This window comes from Rhineura floridana, chromosome 3, assembly GCF_030035675.1.
Source record: "Rhineura floridana isolate rRhiFlo1 chromosome 3, rRhiFlo1.hap2, whole genome shotgun sequence".
Lineage (NCBI taxonomy): Eukaryota > Metazoa > Chordata > Lepidosauria > Squamata > Rhineuridae > Rhineura > Rhineura floridana.
The window spans coordinates 181,756,449-181,778,340 of record NC_084482.1 but is presented as its reverse complement, the minus strand read 5'-3'; the positions used below and the strand labels follow the sequence as shown (position 1 = coordinate 181,778,340).

General features: G+C 39.3%; 2 protein-coding genes across 2 annotated transcripts in view; one reads left to right on the top strand and one right to left on the bottom strand.

Annotated features, from left to right (window-relative positions):
* Window positions 1-598: 598 nt before the first annotated feature.
* THOC7 (THO complex subunit 7) lies at window positions 599-11,361 on the bottom strand. Its single transcript, XM_061618732.1, has 8 exons — window positions 10,973-11,361; window positions 9,368-9,485; window positions 6,210-6,337; window positions 3,130-3,216; window positions 1,958-2,015; window positions 1,482-1,548; window positions 1,293-1,362; window positions 599-837 (listed from the first exon to the last, which is right to left on the bottom strand). Exons 1-8 carry the CDS (start codon window positions 10,989-10,991, stop codon window positions 773-775), a joined length of 612 nt encoding a protein of 203 aa, XP_061474716.1. The 5' UTR covers window positions 10,992-11,361; the 3' UTR covers window positions 599-772.
* ATXN7 (ataxin 7) overlaps window positions 11,122-21,892 on the top strand; it is a 156,285-nt gene continuing 145,514 nt past the window's right edge. Inside the window, exon 1 of the mRNA XM_061618729.1 lies at window positions 11,122-11,361. The gene's annotated coding sequence lies outside the window, so the exon portion shown is untranslated. The remainder of the gene's footprint in view (window positions 11,362-21,892) is intronic.

Sequence of the window (21,892 nt, the reverse complement as noted above, 5' to 3'; positions counted from 1 at the left end):
AGACCCCGATGCCAATCACCAGCAATCCACAAAAAACTTTACATGGTTATCTAAAAGAAGAAATCAAATTACTAGATCTACAGCTTATTTGAGAACCTTCTAATTGCAGCTACAATGTGCATTACTCAACACTGGAAATCAATAAAATCACTTAACAATGAAGAATGGATTAAAACAATGTGGGATATAGTATTCCTCAAAAAAACAAAGCAAAAACAAAACCCTGACCTATTACTTAAGTGGAAAACATAACTCTCAAAATGATAAAATTATAAATTATTCCTGTTCATTGATTATTGGAAATATAAGGATAATTCAACCTTATGTACTTTTTTTCTATTTTACACCTAAATATCTAAGTTTGTAACAATGCTAGCTAAGGCGGTATCAAATAAGTGATCACTATAAGGCCATGCCCTTGTATTACATTTAATATATTTTTTCTCTTTGTTCTTTTTTAATAGCTACACCAATGTATTAATTTAAATATGGATTTTTTTAAAAATTGAAAAAGAAAGAACTCAAAACCTAAAGTGGTATTTTAATTCCAGAATGCTAACACTTCTGTATGGTGTGAATCCGAAACTAAATTACTCTATTATTGTGTCATTCTCTTTATTGTATAAAAAGATAAAATAGTATTTCAAACATTAAGACAAATTCACTCCAATGGAAACATAATTTAGTTTCTCAGATGCAAAAAAGAGAAAGGATTCATCAGCTGCAGGGAGGGGGGGGGAGTCCTGGCTTCTGAGATATGTCCAGGACTCATCTATTTATTCTCTGGTTCCATTGCACTGTCTGAGGCTTCTTCTGCTTCTGAAAGCTTCTCATCATCTGAAAAAAAATATTATGTTCATTGTTTAAAAATATTCACTTTGGAATGAATGTAGAGTATATTATGCCCTAATATTTTGAGCACTACTGAGGTGAGTATGAAAGGTAAGTAGACATATTGAAGGTTCTGATGAAATCGTTTAGGGGACCACTTCTGTTGAAGAACTTTTGTTTTTAAGATGTTTTTAGTGTTTTATCAATTGTTATTTCTGGCCTCAGCTCCTTTTAGAGCAATGACGGGATACAAATTTAAATAAATTTAATAATAAATGATATAAATGTAATAAATAAATAAGTAAAAATAAAGCTTGGCATGCTGAGTGCATGAGGGAAGGAGCAAGTGTGCAAACCCATTATGTTCTCAGTCTTATACTTTGGGGAATTGAAGTCTGAACCTGCCCAGTATCTTCAGGCAAGGAAAGCAAGGCACGTCTTTATGTACTGGAATAACTTACTTTCCAGTGTTTGCTGAAGTTCATGGATAGTGCTCAGAAGAACATGGAACTGCTTTCGTCTCAACTCCAGCTACAACAAACCAAAAAGAATTACTGAACTATATGAAATATTTCTCTGTTCTGTTGTGTATCTATAAAGATGTATACAATATTCCATTATAAAATGAGGAAAAAATAGGGGGAAATTACTTTGTCTTCTACATTTTCTTTGATATGGGAAAGGTGTTGAAGTTCTTTTCCCAGAGCTTCTAATTGCCTGTGGAAAGATTTAACATATTGTCATGGAAGACATGGTATCTTTATTTTATTAATTATTAATTCCATTTATAACCCAACTTTCAACCCAAAGATTTTACTTATATCCCACTCCAACTGTCTGTGGTTCCCAGAGCAGCTTACACAAATAATAACAGGCATATGAAAGTACTTGAACTTAAAACAATGCAACACAATATAAAATAGAGAGAAGTGTTCTAGCAGTTTTTGTTAAAAACAACAACAACAACACAAGGTGAGGGCACCACAGTTGAGAAAGCCCTGTCTCCTATCACCACCTGTATTAATTCCATGTTAATAATTCCATGTTAATTTCAGTGACTACAGCTTCCAGCTACTCTAACGGACTTTCATCACAGTTTTATATCAGATGTTAGACCCATACTTACTTCAGTGTTTCATGCCTATCTGGATGATGCTGTATTACTTTAGCCAAAGCATCATATTCTGAAAAGAATAAAATGGTTATAAACATGACATCCAGTTTTATTCCAATTCCACAAGATAAGAGCATAAATTCACTAATTTGAAAAATTGTATTTATAACTTTGCCCATTCTCAAATGTTGAGACACGTAACAATTAGCATAAGAAATATTATTATAACAATATAACTGGGATGACAGATGCATGGATAATGGTTTAGTTGCTTTGCATACCCACAGCCTCCCACTCATAGACCTATCCACATTCCAGCATGACACACTGGCTTGTCCACATCTTCGCCAGTCTCCCTTCTCAAAAGAAATCTCCTTCCTAGTTCATAACAGTCCTACACTGGTGAGGCAGAATATGAAGTCCCCACTCCTTCCAACCCCTTCCTCTAACTTACAATCATGGGGTCCACATCACCCCTGGCATACGCTCTCCCTCACAGAGGAAGCCCTCACAGAGAGGAGCACAGCTTTCCTGCAAACCAGAATGACCAGGATTAAAATGTGGTTTGTGATCCTAATCTGTAGGAAACAATGCTTTGTGCCAACCACTGTTAGCCAGATTCAGTCTAAATGGCAAACTATGGTTTGCTGCACACTATAATATGAATCTCAACATGAAGGGGGACAAGGGGAAAGGGAAGCAAGGAAAATTTGAGGTAGAGGTTTATAACTGCTTGGTTTGGCATTACACCTGAATTTGGCCCCTGGGTGTGACTTAAAATCTGGGAGTGTATAAGGCAGCCAGCTGTTGTTCCCAAGTTTGCAATTTGATTAGGCATGCCAAGAACCACTTGTAGGTTCAGTAGTCTCAAATATGATACTGAAATTTGTTCTACACTATCTGGATACATCATGAGTAGTCTGAGCCAATCTAGGAAGCAATTATTTCCAGTCATGCCACAAGAAATACACCAAAAGAGCAGGCATTTTGTGGTTCAAGTTCAAATTTGGGAAGTGACAAATAGCATATTTAATAATTTACTTGTAAAGATGTAGCAAACCATACCCTTCATAGAAACTGAAAATAATCAGGACAATTTAAAACTCGTGTCCTAAGCATAAAAACCACACGTTACATGCCTCTTAATATAAAACTAACAATTACTAACTGTAATAAATTGTTACCTTGGCGATTTTTTCGTATTCTTTTTGCTTGAAGAATTTGCTTTTTGCATTCTGCAATTTTCTCATGTGCTGCAGCTATGCTATTTTCTTCCAGACAAATAAAATAAAAAGTGATTTGACGCAAATCTATAAATGTCACAATGCCTATTTATTAAACAATGTATGGTACTAAAGTGGCAACATTACATTAAACATCTGGCTTTCAAGTTTCATCTCTAGTAATTGTGAGTAGGTCTATAAATCACAGTATGTTGTGTATTCTAATACTGTAGTTACTCTGAATGTTTAGAACGCAGATCTACTCAAATTAATATTTTTGTAGATATACCAGACAAATAGAAGATACATTTATACTAAGTTACATGAAATCTGATGTGTTTACTGGTCAAAAATGTTAATGTGGATTTAGGATTATTTATTTTATTTAAAATATTTCTATGCCACCCTGTAGCTATATTCTCAGCACAACTTACAAGAAAATAGAACTACGTACAATAAAACAGATGAACAGCAAAACATACAAAAGCAGTGGCTCCGAAAAATTAATCAGAAATGTAACAGATTAAAAGGCCATGGAAACTAAAAAAGTATTTGCCTGATGCGAAAATAACATCATAGATGCCTTTCTGGGGATGCCACCACTGAAAAAGCCATTTCCCTGATGGTTACCTGCTGCATCTCCTCCAGCAGGTGCTCCTGGAGAAGGCTTCGGAATAAGACCTTTTTCTTTCAACAAGCCTTTTAAGTAGAGACCTTATTCCAGTCTGCGTCTGTGCTGGAATTTTTTTTTAAGATATTTTTACAGCTGTTTTTAAAAGATTTTTTAAAACTGTTTTGTTTTAATATGTTTTTAAGGATGTCTTGTTTTAATATGTTTTAAAGTCTTTTGTTTTTAAGATGCTTTAGAATGTTTTTAGTGTTTTTGTTTGGCGGCCTGGGATTCTTCTGGGAGGGGAGGATGGGCAGGATATAAATTAAATAAATAGTGGTGGGACTATTCTTCTTCTTCATCATCATCTTAAATTCCAGGCAGGCACATGTGGAAAGAGGGGATCCTTCAGATATCTTGGTCCCAAATCTTATGGGCCTTTAAAGTTCAAAACTAGCACTCTGTACTAGGCTCAGAAATGGACTAGGAGCCAGTGATGTTGGCAAAGCACTGGAGTAATCTGCTTATATGTCCAGTCCCAATTACTAATCCTGGAGTTATATGCTGAACTTACTGAAGTTTCAAGATAGTCTTCAATAGTATTCCCACATGCAATATATTACAGTAGTCCAAATGGAGGGTACTATAGTGTGGATAATTGAAACCAGGTTATCTCTGCCCAGGTAGAGTCATAACAGTGCACCAGCCTAAACTGGTAAAAGGCTCTTCATGCCACAGTGGCATCATGAGTCTTCATCAGGTTAGAGTGATTTAACTGTGTGATTTAATTCAAGTTTCTCTTTGATACTTTTTCATGTTTTCTAAACAATTGTGCTAATCTGACCACTAAACCATGTTAATCTAAAACTAAAGAGAATATTATTTACACTGTTGTTTCATTCTCTTAGCTAGGCCTTGCATCTCCTTGTCGCACTGCACACATTTCGTATATCTTCCTTTTTTACCTATAGAGGGAATATCTTCAAAATGTATCCTCAGGTAGGGTTTTTCTTATGCCCAGCTGCCATAGCAATTTGTAAGGTTAAGAGTACAATCCTGTACATGTTTACTCAAAAATAAATCTCAGTAAGTTCAGTGGAGCTTTCTCCCAGGTAAATGACAATAAGACTGAAGACTAAGTGTGAAAATATAGAAACCTGTGCCCTGGATAATTTTGTATTTCCTCCTTCTTTCTAGTGTTGCTCCTTTCACCTACAGTCTGGATTGGCCCAGCCTCACAACAATAGGCAGACTAGAGCAGTTTATTTTATTGGGTGATGAAATGGCAATGTTTGGTAGATAAAGTGTAAATATTCATATCAAAGAAATTATCAAACCGGTTCTTCATTTACACAGAAAAACCCCCTTGAACATGGCATCTGGTAGAACACATTGATTCTGTTTAGTGATTATTTGCAGGGCTAACACAGCCTTGTAAATAGGCCTCAAAATCACCAGCCTGCTGGGGACTGGCAGAAGAGAGATGAAGAGCTATTTTTCTATGCTGAATGCAGAGGAGGGCTGGAGCGCTCCATCCCTCCTACCTCAGCCAACTTACTTGCCTGTATGGATACCTCTGTCAGTGATTCCCAAACTTTCCTCCCCACAGACCACTTGAAAATTTCTGAGGATCTTGGCTAAAAACTTAATATTTTTCTGCCTGTTGTAACAATTATAGTGTGCTATGCCAGATGCTGTATGATTTTTAATTGTATTTTTACAGATGCACCATGGATCATGTGAATGAAGCTTGTGGATCAGTTTGGTAACCCCTGCTTTATGGCTATCAGGCTACTGTGTAAATAAAAAGATGGGATAATATTTTTATATTTATAAAAATAAAATATTATATTTTCCTATTTTAAAAAAAAATATTTTATCCATTCTAGGCTCTAATGGCAAAGATGGATCAAGATGTTCCCCTTTCCCAGCTACGCACCTGAGTTTTTAAGACAGTGAACTAGTAGCCCTTCAGATGTTGTTTAACTGGGATTCCCATCAGCCCCAGCCAGCATGATCAATGAGCAGGGAATATGAGAATTCAAACCAAACAACATCTCAAGGGTCACAGTTTTCCCACCTTTACTTAAGGGGGCCTGTCACCTCCTCACAAACAGGGCAAATACCACTCCCCTGAGTAGATATACCCTCTACTAACCAAATCTCTGTCTTATCTTGATTGAGCTTCTCCTTGAAGAACAAAACAAGAACTAAACAGTTGGCATCTTGGCATCTAGCCAGCAGCTTTAGATTTCAATGTATAGAATTGAAATAAATGCAGTATATTTTAAAGGACTGTGGCAAGATTGGATGACTTCCTTGCACAGCTAAAAGTGCTAAACTATGTAACTTTAAGACTCATACCTGTTTATGTTTTCTAAAATTGAATTTAAATATGACACTAACATTCAGTAGGAATTCTGCTGTTTACCTATATGTTTGTAGATTTTTTCATAGTTCTCCATTTCTCTGAGATTCATATCATATACAAGCAAGGTTTTTCCCATTGAAAATTCACATTGTGACAGAGTACTCAACATGCGCTGGTATTGGGTGTAACTGAAAACCAAAAAAGGTATTATGCATCTCAAGAAGTTAACATCTCATGCACATTACAATGATTCACAGAGGCTCAATGCTGAATTTAAGCTTGAAGTGAATTAACAGACATGAATGTTATTTCTGTATTTAAGGGGTCCTACAGCTACTTTCCAATCTATCTGCTCTTACTGGTGATTTTCTGGAATGTATTATCAGTTTTAAACCATGGAGTTATTATAAAAACAACAACAAGAATGTTTGTTGCAAAGCTGATCCCTTACCCTACTAATATGTGTATATTATCACAGCTATCAAATTGTCATTTTGTAAATGAACCTGGTTAACTGGTATCAATTAATTGCAAGGAGCGAATGCATACAAAAGGAGGAAGGAGTTTTCCTTTAACCAACATTTGAGCAATGCAGAGTAGTCAGAAGGATGCTGCCGCCAAGGAGACATAAAATGGCTGCCTCGTTCTTTGTGTTGGCTGAATATTAATAAAGTTAAAACAGGCACTGCACTCTATTCTTGTGTATAATCTTTCAGACAAAAAGTGTTTTAAAAGACAACATGCTACTATTGGTTCTGCTCTAGAAATAGGGTGGGGGAAGAAGGCAGACTTAACCCCATTTACCTGACAGTAAGTCCCACTGAATTCAATAGGACTTACCTCTGAGTAGACATGGTTTAAGATTGCAGCCTTAATTATTTAAACACCAGAGCAGGTGTTACAAAGGAAGAAACAATTTAAACACAGCAAAGCAACATCCCCAACATCAGTCTCAGCTATTTGAAAAAGAAAAAATATTCCGTATTTCTAACTAGGTTCTGTAATTGCTGCTGGTATCAGCTTCAAAACAGCAAGAGAAGCTAATCATTACGGTACTAAAATTGTATCCCTTAAACTGTTTATTTCAGACATAAATGGGGCCATAGTAAACAGTTTGAGGAGTGTACTTTAACTGCTCTGAGAATCTCAGCCTTAAGGGAAATAAGTGGAGCTAATAAATAGATGACAGCACTCCTCAAGCACTGTGCAAAATGCAAATTTATTTTAAAAGGAACACTGCAACTGATTATAACCCAGATGAAAACTCAACAACATTAAAAAAAATCATTCTGCATTACTTGACAGACCTAAGATGTTTATACTTTACATTAAATGGATTTGCACTTTAGGGGCATGAATGTAACTTCCTGATGCAGACTGCTTGGGCCTCTGGAAGTATTCATCAACAATAAATAATAACTATTAGAATAAATTTCATATACTATCCTGCTTTTTGCCAACACTGTTTTACTACAAGTCGTATTTATTTGTGAATCACCATTCATAAAGAGCCCAGGGCAATGTACACCAAACATATGAATAAAATTCAATTAAACAGTGCTAAAAACATATGTACACTAAAAAAATTGTTAACAAATCAACTAAAACAGAAATGCATACAATGCTGATGAGGAGTACACCAATTATTTATCTAACTGCAAAGGCCTGGGCAAATAAAAACATTTTCATTTGAAACCCAACTATGTGGGAGATCTTTAAGGGTAGATCATTCCTGAGTCAGGCCACTACCATGGAGAAGACCCTTCCACACATCCATTTACTGCAAATCCTGGCAGGGACTGCAAGCAGAGTCCCCTTCTCTGCTGATTTTAAGGATAAAGTTGGCTGGTACTGGAGGAGGTGCTCCTGCAGATATCTGGGACCTAAGCCACATAGGGTTTTCTACACTGTCACTAATACCTTGAATTGAGGCCAGTACTTCAAAGCACTTTTGAAAAACCATGGTTTAGTCTAGTTTTAGAATGCTTTTTCTAATAACACCTTCCTAACTTGAGTGAAGCTTGCTTCAGACCATAAGCCTAGCTGCCCCATCTTTTTATAGCTTTTGTTTGACAGCCTTGGAAGTTCCTATTCGAAAGCCGTAATACCACATCCAATTCACATGGAACAGATTGGATGGGGTAGTATTGGGAACAGTCATACCGTCCATCACAAAGATATGCACTCCAGTACTAGAGAGGGAGAACATACAACCTTCAAGAACTAAATGGAATAAAAAGAACAAAAAAGCTTTCTATGAGAGGAGTGTATGTGCATCCTTGGTGTTGTTTACCTTTTTAAAAAAAGCTAAGTGAGTGTTCCTGTGTAACAGTGGTATGATGGTGGAACACTACAGCAGATGTGGGGAACCTGTGTTCCTCCATATGTTGCTGGACTACAACTCCCATCATCCCTAACTAGCATGACCAATGGTCAGAGAATATGCAAATTGTAGTGCAGCAATATGTGGCCCCCTTCCTCTAAAGCATGAACAATTAAAAATCCCTCGAAGTGTTGTTGTGCCATCACCATTCATGTTTCAATCAATACCCAAGGTGCCTGCAACACCCATTACAGACAACATTCCATGAGGCAGCTGCATTACAATGGATCCATTATCTGGAGACAGAATTGCATTTTCCTAAATAAAAAATACATAGCATGTCCAATGCGAGGAATGTGACATGCTTGCAACATAAGCAGAACCCTGAAGGATTATATAGAGACTGCACACAACAAATGGGTGGCAACTATGCATTTATGTTAAAATGTTTGTGTTTGAAGGCTCTCAGAGAGTTTTCTTCTATATTTGTTGTTTTTCCTAAAGGTACAACTCAATACACCTTTCCAGGGTATACTATTTAGTTTGCCTGTTTCATACTAATCAGCAGCTGTTGGAAAGCCCATTACCAACAGCTGCCAAAAATGTTCACGCAGGTTGTTGAACAGGATATAGTTGAAAATAACAAGTAATTATATAATTGGTGTACCATAGATGGATTTCAATCATTTACACTTCACTGCAATATTTAGACTGTTTAAGTATTTGTTTCCCTAAAAAGCCTCATCTCTGTAATACAGAAATTTGGATACACATTTGTTTCTGGCATCTGCCAGTGGACAAAATTCCCAGACTCGGTTAAAATGAACAGATTTTATGTAGCATTGGTATCTGAGAATCTGTTCCCACTTTCTATTTATAGGTAACAGTAAAATACCCTTCTTCTTGAGATCCAGAGTTACACCACTTGATGAAACTCTTCACCAACAAATTAATTCGTCTGTCGTCACCTGCACCATCTCCATCGATCAACAGTCGTTTGCGAATAACTTCATCTAAAGTGTAAACGATATTGTAAAAATTGAGCAATATCAATAATATATTGGTTATTGTCACAGAAAACTGTCATTAGGTAAGGCGACTGCCCAAATCGGGAACCTGTTTAATTAAAAGTAAGTCCTGGTTTCAATGGGTTTTCTTAGTTGAAAGTAAGTATACAAGTGTAGTCTTGTGAATATATTTCCTGTTAACTAAAGTAGCGTACCACAGTAATATTACACTAGACTGTTTTCATAATCAGTAGCTGATTTTATACAGGCACGCAGATGGGGGCTTAAAGCACAATCCTAGACATGCATGCTCAGAAGCAAGTCCTACTGGGATCATAATTATTAGTACATTTTCAGGCCAGAAGCTTATTACAGTAGGTCCCCGCTTTTCGGCATTCCGTTAATACAGTGGTTTTCAATTAGAGTAAGGCCCCACTCATACGGTGCTTGTTCTGCTTTTATAGGTGCCATTTTATTGATAGAGTTCTGCTTTTCAGCGGGTTTTGCTTTTTGGGGGGGGTCTATATGAGTGGGGCCCTACTGTATTAACATTGTTGTCAAAAATACATCAAAGGGAAGAGTACAGAAAAGACAGAAAACTATGTAGCAAAAGGAAGCAAATGTACATATGTACATACATACATACTGGACCTGGAAGTGAGTGGGAAGGGGGCACACTGCTGCACTAACCTCTGGAAACTAACTACTCTTTAAATCTATGTGATGAGGTGCAAAATGAAAATGGGGAGTAGGGGGCCCTTTACAGAAAGAGTCATATTTGAGGCTCCCATTGGGGCTTTGTACATGTACTGAGCCTACATGTTTTAGTATTTGTCTGGGAGGAGATAAAATCCCCATGTTCACTGTACACAGATATGTACACATGTGAAAAAAACCACATTCTAGTTTCTTGGAAGGCAGGATTTAGATCCTAAAATATAATACTATACACATAATAGTATTTCCCCACATTGTAACTCTGTACCCTTATGCCTACCCTTGGTTTCCCCACCATCTATTTTAGAACGTGCCATGTGTTCTGGTGGCACAGCACAAATAAATTCAGCATCATGATCATCAAAAGGAGAGGTTGGGTTGGGGGAATAGACTGGAGTGGATAGATGAGCCACCTGATAGAGCTCCCCAGGATTTAAAATTTGACAGCGAGAGTGAGAGGAATTAAAAGCGTATTTCATGTCTCTCCTCCCCTCCTCTCATTAAAGGCCACGAGATTCCTTTAAAGCAGAAACGAGGGGGGTGATTTCTCGGTTAGGGAGGGTCTATTCTGGGCCACGGAAAAGGGGTGGCCAGGAACCGTAGAGGTCCCAAGGCGGGAAGAGGCCTAACGCTAGGACGGGAGGAGAAGACTGGGAAGGCCCCGGCTCAGAAGGGAAAACGCGGCGACAAGGCCCTCGCTGGGCCCATCCGGGAACGCGGAGCGGGAGAAGGAAGGACAGAAAGACACGCCGGGGGTTGGTCGGTCGGTGTCTCACCGTCGGTTACTGCCCCCATGGCGATGGCTGAAGCAGGAGTCAGTTTGGGCGGCGGCGGCGGCGGCGAGTGAGGTGGATCCGGCTCACCGCTTCCCACAATGCAGCAGCGGCGACGGCGGCAGCAGCAGCGACGGCAGCCGGGTAAGCGGCGGCCATGGAGTGGGAGGAGGAGGAGGAGGTGTCGTCGTCGTCGGTGGTGGCGACGGGGACGGCTGGGGCCTGATCCGAGCCGGGACGCGCGCGGGAGGAGGGGGTGACAGAAAGGGGAGACCAAGCAGGCCTGGCGCGGCAACTGAGCACTGGCAGCAGTGCAAGAGCCGCCCGCCAAGTGTTCCCCCGCCCCGAGGGCCCCGGCCTCCAACACCCCAGTAGGATTCCTTCTTCGTCAGGTGAGGGCAAAATAAGAGAGGGTGGGGGGAGGTGAGGGGATAGGGCTCCACCCCTCATCCTAACTGCTGTGGGTTTGTTCTGAGGGAAGTCGGGGCATGTCAAACTGACAGAATAGCTCTGTGACAGGACATCTATAACTCATCCCACGGAATCCAGTAAATTCTCTTGTAAATGTCTGTGACCTTAAGCTCAGAGCTGTCTGAAGTATGATCGGATTCCCGAATTCACTGCTCTGAATTCAGATTTGCGGCCGATATCAAAGGCGAACTGTCAGATTCAGAATCTTGGGTGTCAGTTTTGGCTGTCTAGCTGCATACAGTCAGTGGCTAATCCCGATTGGGGCTTCAGCAGTAAATTCTGGTGTGGATTTGGAAGAAGAATGGCTCTGTGTAAGCATAGCGACTTTCTAATTTGTGTTGGGCTTTCAGGACTTCCCTTACTGTTTTCCTGGCAATTTAAGTATCAGCTGCTGACAGCGAAATGAGGAATGGTGTTCATGCTGAGAGATGTAAGGCAAAGAGGCAGAAGTATGCTTTGTTTTACTCAAGTTCTTATTGGTCGTCTTGTTCTTCAGATCAACTGTCTCTGGACCCAGTCAAAGCTCCAAATGTGGTTTAGGGGGTGAGAATGTGGAGGGGGGGAGGGAGAGAGTTATGGAAATGGATGGAAAGAAAAAAAGAAATTAAAGGAGGAATGAAGCTGTGGAAGCGCTGTGAGGTGCTGTAGTCTGTAGGAAGACAGACCATGAAAACTGCAGTGATGTTAGTGAAAGCTGTAGGCTTTGATATTGCAGAAATCATAAGCTGTACAATATGGGGTATGTCTCAAATGTTTGAAGGTCTGGCCAGAATGTTTCATGCACAGATCCTTTTTCAGTAATTCCAGTTTTTGTTTTTTGCTGACATTTTAAAATGAACCAATCTGTTTTTCACATATTCAAAATATTTGTCTTTTTCAGGGTCTTTCTTTTGTTTAGACAGTTTCAATCAATGTTTTATAATGTTCTGAACATTGATATGGAGAACATGAAAGAATAATGGTTTCCAGTTTGTTCTTCTTCTGGTTTAGGGATTCATTCTGAGCCTGAAGATAACCTCCAATAGAAACACAGGAAATGTACAAAATTCATCCAGTTGTTCAGCCAGTGTAGTATCTTGTTTGCATTTTAGAACTATAAGCCATTATCAATATGCCCTTGTGCTCATAGAAATTTTATTAGCCATCTCAAATGTGTTCTAAGCTGAACCAGAAAACTTCTTCTTAATTTGTATATCCCATTAGGACAAAGAGAACTTAGTAGTACTGTAGATGTATTTTAGGGTTTGAACCCTTAGCAAACTTGTTCAGAGGGAAAGTGCATGAATCAGCATGGTAGACCCCAACAACATCTGCAGTTGTGTGTCTAGCTATTACTTTTAGAGGTGGCAGTATGAAAACTTTATAACAAACACTTTGCTCTGTTGTGTATAAACAGTGCATATTTGTGAGGCAGCGCTGAAATCAAATCTCTACTGAAGTAGCAATATTCCTGTTGGTTCTTGGTGAGACCTTTAAGCAGTTAACACCAGGAAGTCCTGCTTGCTTCAGTTAGGAGTGCTCTGGATTAAAATTTCAAGGTTTAAGCTAAGTGTCCATCTACACAGTTACTCCAAATTGAAGACAATCTGATCAGTATTTACATTTGATAACACCAGTTAGAATCATAGAGTTAGAAGGGCCTTTGAGGGTATCTGGTCCCAACTCCTGCTTGATACAGGAATTGCCATTTCATTTTAAATACCTACTGGAACCATGCAAAATGTATTATTTAATCATCCCTTGAAACTTAGCCATCTTGATTGTAAGAATTTCCAGAGGAGTAGCTGTGTTAGTCTGTTGCAGCAAAAACAACAAAGAAACACATTCAATATGGCATAAGCTTTCATGGACTAGAGTCCATTCCATTAGGTACATGAAATATTATTCTTGATGGGAGTATGATGGAGAAGCTAAGAATTTGATGCATAAAGAATTGTTAACATTTATGTTTACGCTGGCTTGATTGATATCAGCCAAACTATTATTATTATTATTATTATTATTATTATTATTATTATTATTATTATTTATTATTATTATTATGTATATCACACCCTTCCTCCTGAAGGAGCCCAGCTCAGCAAACATAAAAACCAAACATTTTCACAAGGGAAGAAAAGCATTTTAAAGCAGTCTGAAATCACAATTAAAACATTGTAAACACAATTACAATTAAAAATATTCTACACATTTTAAAATGCAGTTAAAACATTCTAAAAACAGTTAAAATACTCTAAAAACACAGTTAAAAATTATTTCACTGGTGATCTTCGAATTGTCAGGAGCAGCCATCAGCTGCCTGGGTAAACAGGAATGTTTTCAAATTCCTTCTGTAAGTCAAAAGTGATGGAGACAGACACACCTCACTGGGGAGGGCATTCCACAACAGAGAGCCACCACTGAGAAAGCCCTGTCACAGGTCAGCATCAACCAGGCAGTGCTTGGTGGTGGCACTACCAACAGGGCTTCATCTGCAGATTGTAGAGGTTGTTGATAGGGGACCTGATATTGGACTGGGTGGAACAGATATGGTAGTTTGCACTGATGGAGAAACTGACTAAGCAAGTTAGGACAAGAAGAATTAATGCACTGGTAAACAATTTATACATGGTAGTATTTTATTTGTTATGCACTTAAAAAACCATAATTCTCAATCTTCTGCTACATATGGACAACTTTGTAGGACGCTTTAAGATGATTCTGAGGTGTTAACCAGGGTGATGGTTCTGCCCACAGACAGTTATTTGTGAAAGATGCATTTAGTAATGAGTGAGAACTGACACTCTGATCCACATTTGAATATGTTCCCTACCCATTTTAAGTTGTACATAGATTGAGGATTTAATCTTATTAGTCTGTGTTTTATTTCTTGTATTTCATTTTTTCTGATCTCACTGCTTGCTTTTTTGTTTTGTATACCCATATGTATATATCTGGAAATTTAGGATAACCCTTCATGTATATGATGAAGTGGAATCTTTGTTTCATCTTGAGTATGGGAGCAAAGTAGTGGTTAATGTGTTGATTGTTCTTAGCGATCTTGGAGGCCATACTCTGCAGGCAAACAAGGTAAAATTGTGTCTTTTATTGGCTCAACCTCCTTTAAAAGAGTACAGACTTTCCTATTATAGAAATAGGGCTCCCCTTGCTGTTTAATTGTGCTAATGGATGCACCATTAATGTGTGTATTCAGTAACTGTTTCCTAAATTTAAAATTATCTATTACTTCTAATTCTGCCTTAGTTGACCTATGAATTTTGAACCAGTAGAATAAATGTTTCTTTATGTAGTTTGTGTCTTGTACCTTTTGGTCTCTAATAGCTTAACCCTATATAGTTATATAGGGTTCTTTCTACTTGAGCGCTGCTTCTTTCTCAGTGATACTTCATAGAAATGAGCCTTACAGCTTTGGATACTTTGTATTTAAAGTTGGCTAGTACCTGTATCATAATGTTCTCGGCATTAGGAAATGCGTTAAATAGGAGCATCTGATTGGACATAGCTAAACTGAACCTGCATATTTATCTTTGGCTGATGTCTTCTTTTAACCATTTTCATTGAGACCTTAACTATTTTCATAATTTTCCACTCCTTTAATTTTGTGCATTTTCTCCCTTATCAACATGTATTTTTATTTATTTTTAGGATAATGGAATTGTCCACCTGTTCAAGGCAGCCAATCAATGTTATATCATAGAATATAAAAATTTTATTTTTAGCCTTGGAAAGTAAATCAAAGTGGAAGTTCATAAAAATTCATTAGACTGATGCTTGGATATGTCCTTTGTCTTGTGTTATAACCAAATTTCAGTAGCAGTAAAAAAAACCCAGGTTTACAAAACTATGTCCTTAGTTGTATAACATACTTGCACTTAATCTCTATGGGTAGTTTAGTTTGAGATTGCAATACTCCAGTTTTGGGATATTCCTGAATATTGTAACATAGGCAGGAATATATTTATGTTTGTAAGTTTGTCATAACACTGCTCACTTTGCCAACAGCCTGTATACTTAGTTGTTAACACCACGGCATGATATGGGGAAGGTTTGATAAAAATGTTGGTAGACCTATAATTTCCTGGGCCATCACTGCTAATTGAACAAGCTGCATTTTCTGTTGTATTTCAAGAATTGTTAACCTTTAAAGTATTAAGGGGGTAAAGATCTTTAAACCCTCACTTAACAACACCAAGCCTAGATATCTGATGATAACTCAAGTAGCCTTGATAAAAGATAATGAAGGGTGGTAAAGGATTCTTTGTTGCCTGCATCCACCCGAAGAACTGAATGTGAACTGAGTACAACTTTGGACAGAAGAAAGTGATGGTGGCGAAGGTAGCAGGAGGATTCCCAGCAGAACCCTAGCTTGCATTCTTCTCTTTTCCCCTGCAGAAATTAATGTGGATAGTATTACGCTCCTGCTGGCGATACTGGGAGAGACTGACACCACTGCTTCCTCCTCCTGTCCTTAGTAAATTTGGTGGACCCTGGGGGGCAGGGGAAGGTGGTGATAGAAGCAGCGGCAGGTGCCTGAGATATGGGTCTAGCTCATTTCTTGTGGGAAGCCTTCTTTTATTGATGAATAACCAAATAGGGGCCCTCTTCTTTGATACTATTTCTATTTGCTTTCAGTTTATACATTGAAAAACAGGCTATTTTTCATTTCAGTTAATTGCAAATAGGTTATGGCAGTCACTTTGGTAAGAATAAATAAATAATGGAGGATACTTTCACTCTAAAGCAGTGTAGGGAACCTTTCCTCTCCAGATGTTGTTGTGGCCCTCCAGATGTTTCTTTACCCAGCTCCCATCAGCTGCAGCCAACAGAGCCATTGGTCAGGGATGATGGGAGTTGTAGTCCAGCAACAATTTGAGGGCTACAGCTTCCCACCCCCTCTAAAGGTTCCAAGCAAAGGTATAGGATGGAAGACTGCATCATATGTGGCATTTGAGTGTAATTTATAGTGACTTGGACATAGAGCGTAAGTGGAAACTTGATTTAAAAAAAGTTGATAGCTGAAAAAGAAAGAGGGTTTTATCCAGCTAAGTTTGGTACAGAGTAGACTGACTGAAATAAATGGAGCTAAGTTATCATGTTAATTAATTTAAATTGTTCTTCTTTAGTATGACTAGCATTGGATCGACACAGTCCTAAATTTTCCATTTAAGTTTTAATCCAAACCTCCTCTGCACTGGGCTGGAGGGGTGCATTGATCTGGGTGGAGTTATACCTTCACTCAGTTCTTCTGGTGTGTGTCAGCTTCTCCCTGCAGAGTGATGCCAGCAGTTTGACACATAGTATACTGATGCAGAGTACACCTGCAGAATGATGCCAGCATCATGCTGCCAGCAAGGAGCTTCTCATTCTGCCTGCCAGAAGGCAGGTGGAAGCACTGCTAGTGGGATTGCTGCTGGTGGCAGCTGACAGAAAGCCTCAAAACAGGGCATTCTCGGGGAGGGTGTGAGCTGGCCTGGAATGCATTGCATCCTGAGTCAGCCCCATTGCTGTTGCTTGGTACAGGTGGGGTTGCCACACCAATTTGCCTGCTCTTCCACCTTCTGCCCCAGTTGGTATGAGCAGCAGGGCTGCGGGTGCGATGGTGGTTCTGCCACTCGTTTAGCCATGCTGCTGCCCAGATTGCAGTGTTAAATTAGGCATATTAAGTTGGTCTTTCAAAGCTGAAATTTCTGAGCTTTATACCACTGTTGTCTATTAACTTATTTCCTTTGATAGGTACCAAATATGAAATCTCAAAAGCTATTAACTCTATAATATTGTCAGATACCAAATGTCATTGCATATAATATTTTGTCAAAATACAATAGCTGATATCCCATAATATTGTAAGTTTCATGCTTATTATTAAATTCAGTCAAATGCTACTTCATGTCAACTGTCACGTAGTGGTCAGAGTGTTGGACTATGACCCAGGAGACCAGGGTTTGAATCCCCACACAGCCATGAGGCTCACTGGTGACCTTGGGCCAGTCACTGCCTCTCAGCCTCAGAGGAAGGTAATTGTAAAATCACCTCTGAATACCACTTACCATGAACACCCTATTCATAGGGTCGCCATAAACCGGGATCGACTTGAAGGCAGTCCATTTCCATTTTCCAAATAATTGTATATTAAATGTACTATTGCATGCCAATTATCAAATAGTATTTCATACAAAAACAAAATATTGGTAAACAACAAATATTTGAAATTAAATATCATTGGATATCAATACTGGTATCAAATGCTTGGAGAATATTTAGTGAAATGTTGAATGCTTATCTAGATTGAAAATCAAAATTCATAGAGAAAAACGTTGAGAAACATGTTTAGGATTAACAGTTGTTGTTTTTACTACCCTTTTAGTGATGTTAATTTATTGAACAGAAAATTTCCAAGAGTTTTCCCTGATATCGATATAATTAACTGGTCTTCCGCTACAGTGGCTTGTGTTTTTTGTTTTTGCTATCTCCTTCCCAATATTCCTGCATTTTTTTTAGTATATTATTCCAGTAATTTCGTCACTAAATCTGTAGAAAGGAGTGATATCATCTCCTTACTTCACTGGCATTTTAGTGTAAGTGATCATGATGTTTAAGGATTGTATTGACTCTTAGCTGTTAACGCTAAATATTTTCAACTTCCTATGAGGATGTGGCACAGCTGATTTGCTTAAGCCAGCTATATTTGTTTTATTAAGCTCATTCTTTGCCCTGTAGGTACCTCTGGTGTTATATGCCTTGATCAAATGAATGAATCTGCATAATGTGGGCTACTTAAGATATTTTGGATAGAAGATACTGCCTCTAATTCCTTCCATTTGTGAATTAGACAGGTTGAGCATTGTATGATTCAAGATGGTACTGACTCCCTCCACCTGCAATAGGGTTGTTGTACAAAAGGCAGAAACATTCCACAGATGAAGTGCATTTCCATGTTTTTGAATTTTGAGTTTGTTTTGCTTTTCTGCAGCTGTTAGGAACAAGAGGCCTGCCCAGAAAGAAAGTGGGCAGCCCTAGTCGAAGCACTAAAGGAAATTCATATTCTGCTGAATGATATACATAATGATTAGAGAAAAAACACAAATGCAAAGGGGGAATAAAATAGGAGTTGCAGTAACAGTTGAAAAGCAACCGTGGAGTTTCTTAGGCTTAGCTGTGGGTTCTGCCTACTTTCAGTACCATTCTTAGCCAGGGTTAATCACAGTGATGTAGCATGAATGAGACTTTTTCTGGTCACATTTGGAGAGGTGGACAGTACCTAAGTGACTAATCATATTTTGGAGGATTACTTACTAGTACTTGATATAGTCATTCATGCTTGTAAATAGCTAGTGGTCTGTGACAAGTAATAATGGCCTTCCAGCTGAGGAAGACAACAAAAGTTTATCCTTCTTTTTTCCATCTAAGTGACAAAAGATTAACATTTATACATGTAAGAGGGTAGGCAGGCAAAACAAAAATTATGTGTGCTAGTAACTTCTGGATTTCAATCTTGTAATCATCATTCCTTTTAATATATTACCATTACAATATTATTGGCTGGTTAGTTTTTATTTACAATATTTTTATCCAACCTTTAAAAATAGGATTCCAAAGGAAGCTAACAAAATATAATAATTAAAATAATAAAAACTTAATAAATAATACTGAACTGGAGCTAAAACTGACCTGAAAACCATTAAAAGCCTGAGAAAACAAAAACAAAAAGATATTTTGCCTGCCATCTAAAAGAAATCTGATTTGATGTCAAGAGAGTAAATAAGAGGAGGGAGTTACAAAATTGAGGTATTTCTACCAAAAAAGCCCTCCCTCTGGTAATGCATCATCTTCTCACCTTAGATGATGAGGCAGAGATGAGCTGCTAATGATAGTCATATTGTTATATGGTGCTCAATTTGAGCCATGGACCATCTCAGTTTAAACCATAGAAAGTGTTTTTAGTTCCAGGATTTGCTCTTGGAATATGAGATGTACACACTTGGTAGTACTGTTCTTACAAGGTTCTGCTCCTTCAGCACATAGTAACTACCTTAGTCCCAACACAGATCTCCATCAGTGTGTGTGTGACCTCTGAGCTGAGCTTTAGTTCTCACTTTGGAAATTCAGCACTGTGAACATATGACGTTTTATTGTTTACGTTGCCTTATACCAAGCTGCACCATTGATTCATGTTCCAGTACAGTATACTCCAACTAGCGGTGGCTCTCCAGAGACATACGTAGAGGCTTTCCCCAGCCCTGTTCCCTGATGTCCTTGCAACTGGAGATGCAGAGAGTAAAAAGGCTGTAGTATAGAGGTAGAGCATCTGCTTTGTGTGCAGACCGTCCTAGGTACAATCGTTGGCATCACCAAGTGGGGCTGGGAAAACTCCCTGCTTGAAACTCTGGAGAGCTGCTGCCAGTCAGTGTAGAGAGTTCTGAGTTACATGGACCAATGGTCTGACTCGGTATAAGGCAGCTTCCTAAAATAAAAAGTGTTGAAAGGAAATACAAATCAAATTCTCAGGTAGAATGTTAGGTCCTAATATAAAACTATATGTAGAAATATTCAGGGTTGTATGTAGTGTAGCGCTAAGTAAGTATCCTGCAAGGATTTCTGCTTGCATGACAGGACTTCCTCTCCTCCTCCCACATGTGCTGTGTGTCCTCTCCAGATCTTCTCTGGAGGGTTGGCTGAACCCTTAGAACATATTTGGGGGTGCAGTAGGGAGGAAAGGGGGGAATTCCCATTGCACAAGTAAAAATTGTTGCACTGATGGGACACTTACTTAGCACTACGTTAGATACAACTCTCAGTCATCTGTCCCTGGAATCTTTCCATTAAAAGGTAAAATGTAAATGTACTGCCTTCAAGTCGATTCCGACTTATGGCGACCCTATGAATAGGAGTTTCATGAAGCTGAGAGGCAGTGACTGGCCCAAGGTCACCCAGTGAACTTCATGGCTATGTGGGGATTCAAACCCTGGTCTCCCAGGTCATAGTACAACACCTTAACCACTACACCACATGGCTCTCATTAAAAGGTATCATACGTAAATATGAAATAACATTTCAGTTGGGTTTCAGGCCTGGTTTTGGCACGGAAACAGCCTTGGTCGCCCTGTATGATGACCGCTGAGTGTGACTCTGTTGATTCTCCTTGATCTCTCAGTGGCTTTCGATACCATCGACCATGGTATTCTTCTGGGAAGACTGGCTGAGTTGGGAGTGGGAGGTGGTTCCGCTCCTACTTGGCGGGTCGGCTCCAGAAGATGGTGCTTCGGGAGCATTGCTCGGCACCCTGGACTCTCCAGTATGGGGTCCCACAGGGGTCAGTTCTGTCCCCCATGCTGTTTTTTTAAGGAAGGGAAGGAGAAATCCCAAGCAGCGGTGGGGGGGGCGGATCTGTGCACCTGCCTGTGTTCGGCAGCTCCTCCTCATCTCCCACTCCCTTGAAGTCACATGAGCCATCCAATAATTTCTCACCTCAGTGGGGGGAATAAATGCCGGGGAACTGTTTGGTGACACAAAGAGAGGTGCTCTCCCACAGGGATTGCCCTTTCCCTAGTGTGTGTGTGTGTGTGGGGGGGTTGACAGGAACCCCACTGTTGCGGGAGGGTGGTCAGAGTTCCACTGAGTGCACAGCTGAGTAAAACTTCCAAAGATTGCGGAGAACTGGCCTGCTGAATAGACGTCAGCATGGGGCTGCTCTCCAAGCCTTTGCTCTGCCAAATTCCAGCAGAGCCCCTCACAATCAGTCCATATGAGTTCTTCTGCTTTCCCCACACGCATGCGCAGGTCTCTGAATGTGCTGTTGGCTGGGAAGGAGAGAATGGGCTCGGAATATGACGGGAAAACGCCCATGGACCACCCCTGGAATGCCTATCTAGGTAAACTCCGCGACATTGCATCCGAGCTCCATGAGGCAATGCAATTGATTTCCGCTTTAGGAAGTCATATTGGGTTTTTCCAGGAATTGATAATGCGGATTTGTGAGAGCAAAAATCTGCAATAGCTTGCAACATCGTATGGACCACTACACAAAGCAATTACATTCCAGATTATACAGTCGTTTGGACGAGCCCTAGGTTCTTCTCTGGAAGATTAGCATGGTGTGCTTGCTGAGAGGCTGCAGAACCCTCTACTTTGGTCATTTGCTTCCAGAGAGATGTTTCACATGAATATTGTGGTCCCATTTTGGTCCACAACCACAAGAGCAAAAAGTTGAACCGATTATAATGATGAGGATTCAGTTGTTGCTCTGATGAGAATTACAGTTGTACATTCGCTGTTGCTTCATGTAACTGTTGAAATCAACGGAGGCTGCACAGCAGCAGTCTTGAATGAATTGTACCTGCACCGATTAGGCTCTTCTGTGTCTGCTTTCCCATTTTTTAAATAAAGTAAACCCTGTAATTATTTTTGTTCTATTAATGAAACACTACTTTATTGTTCTCTTCAAGCATAACAAGG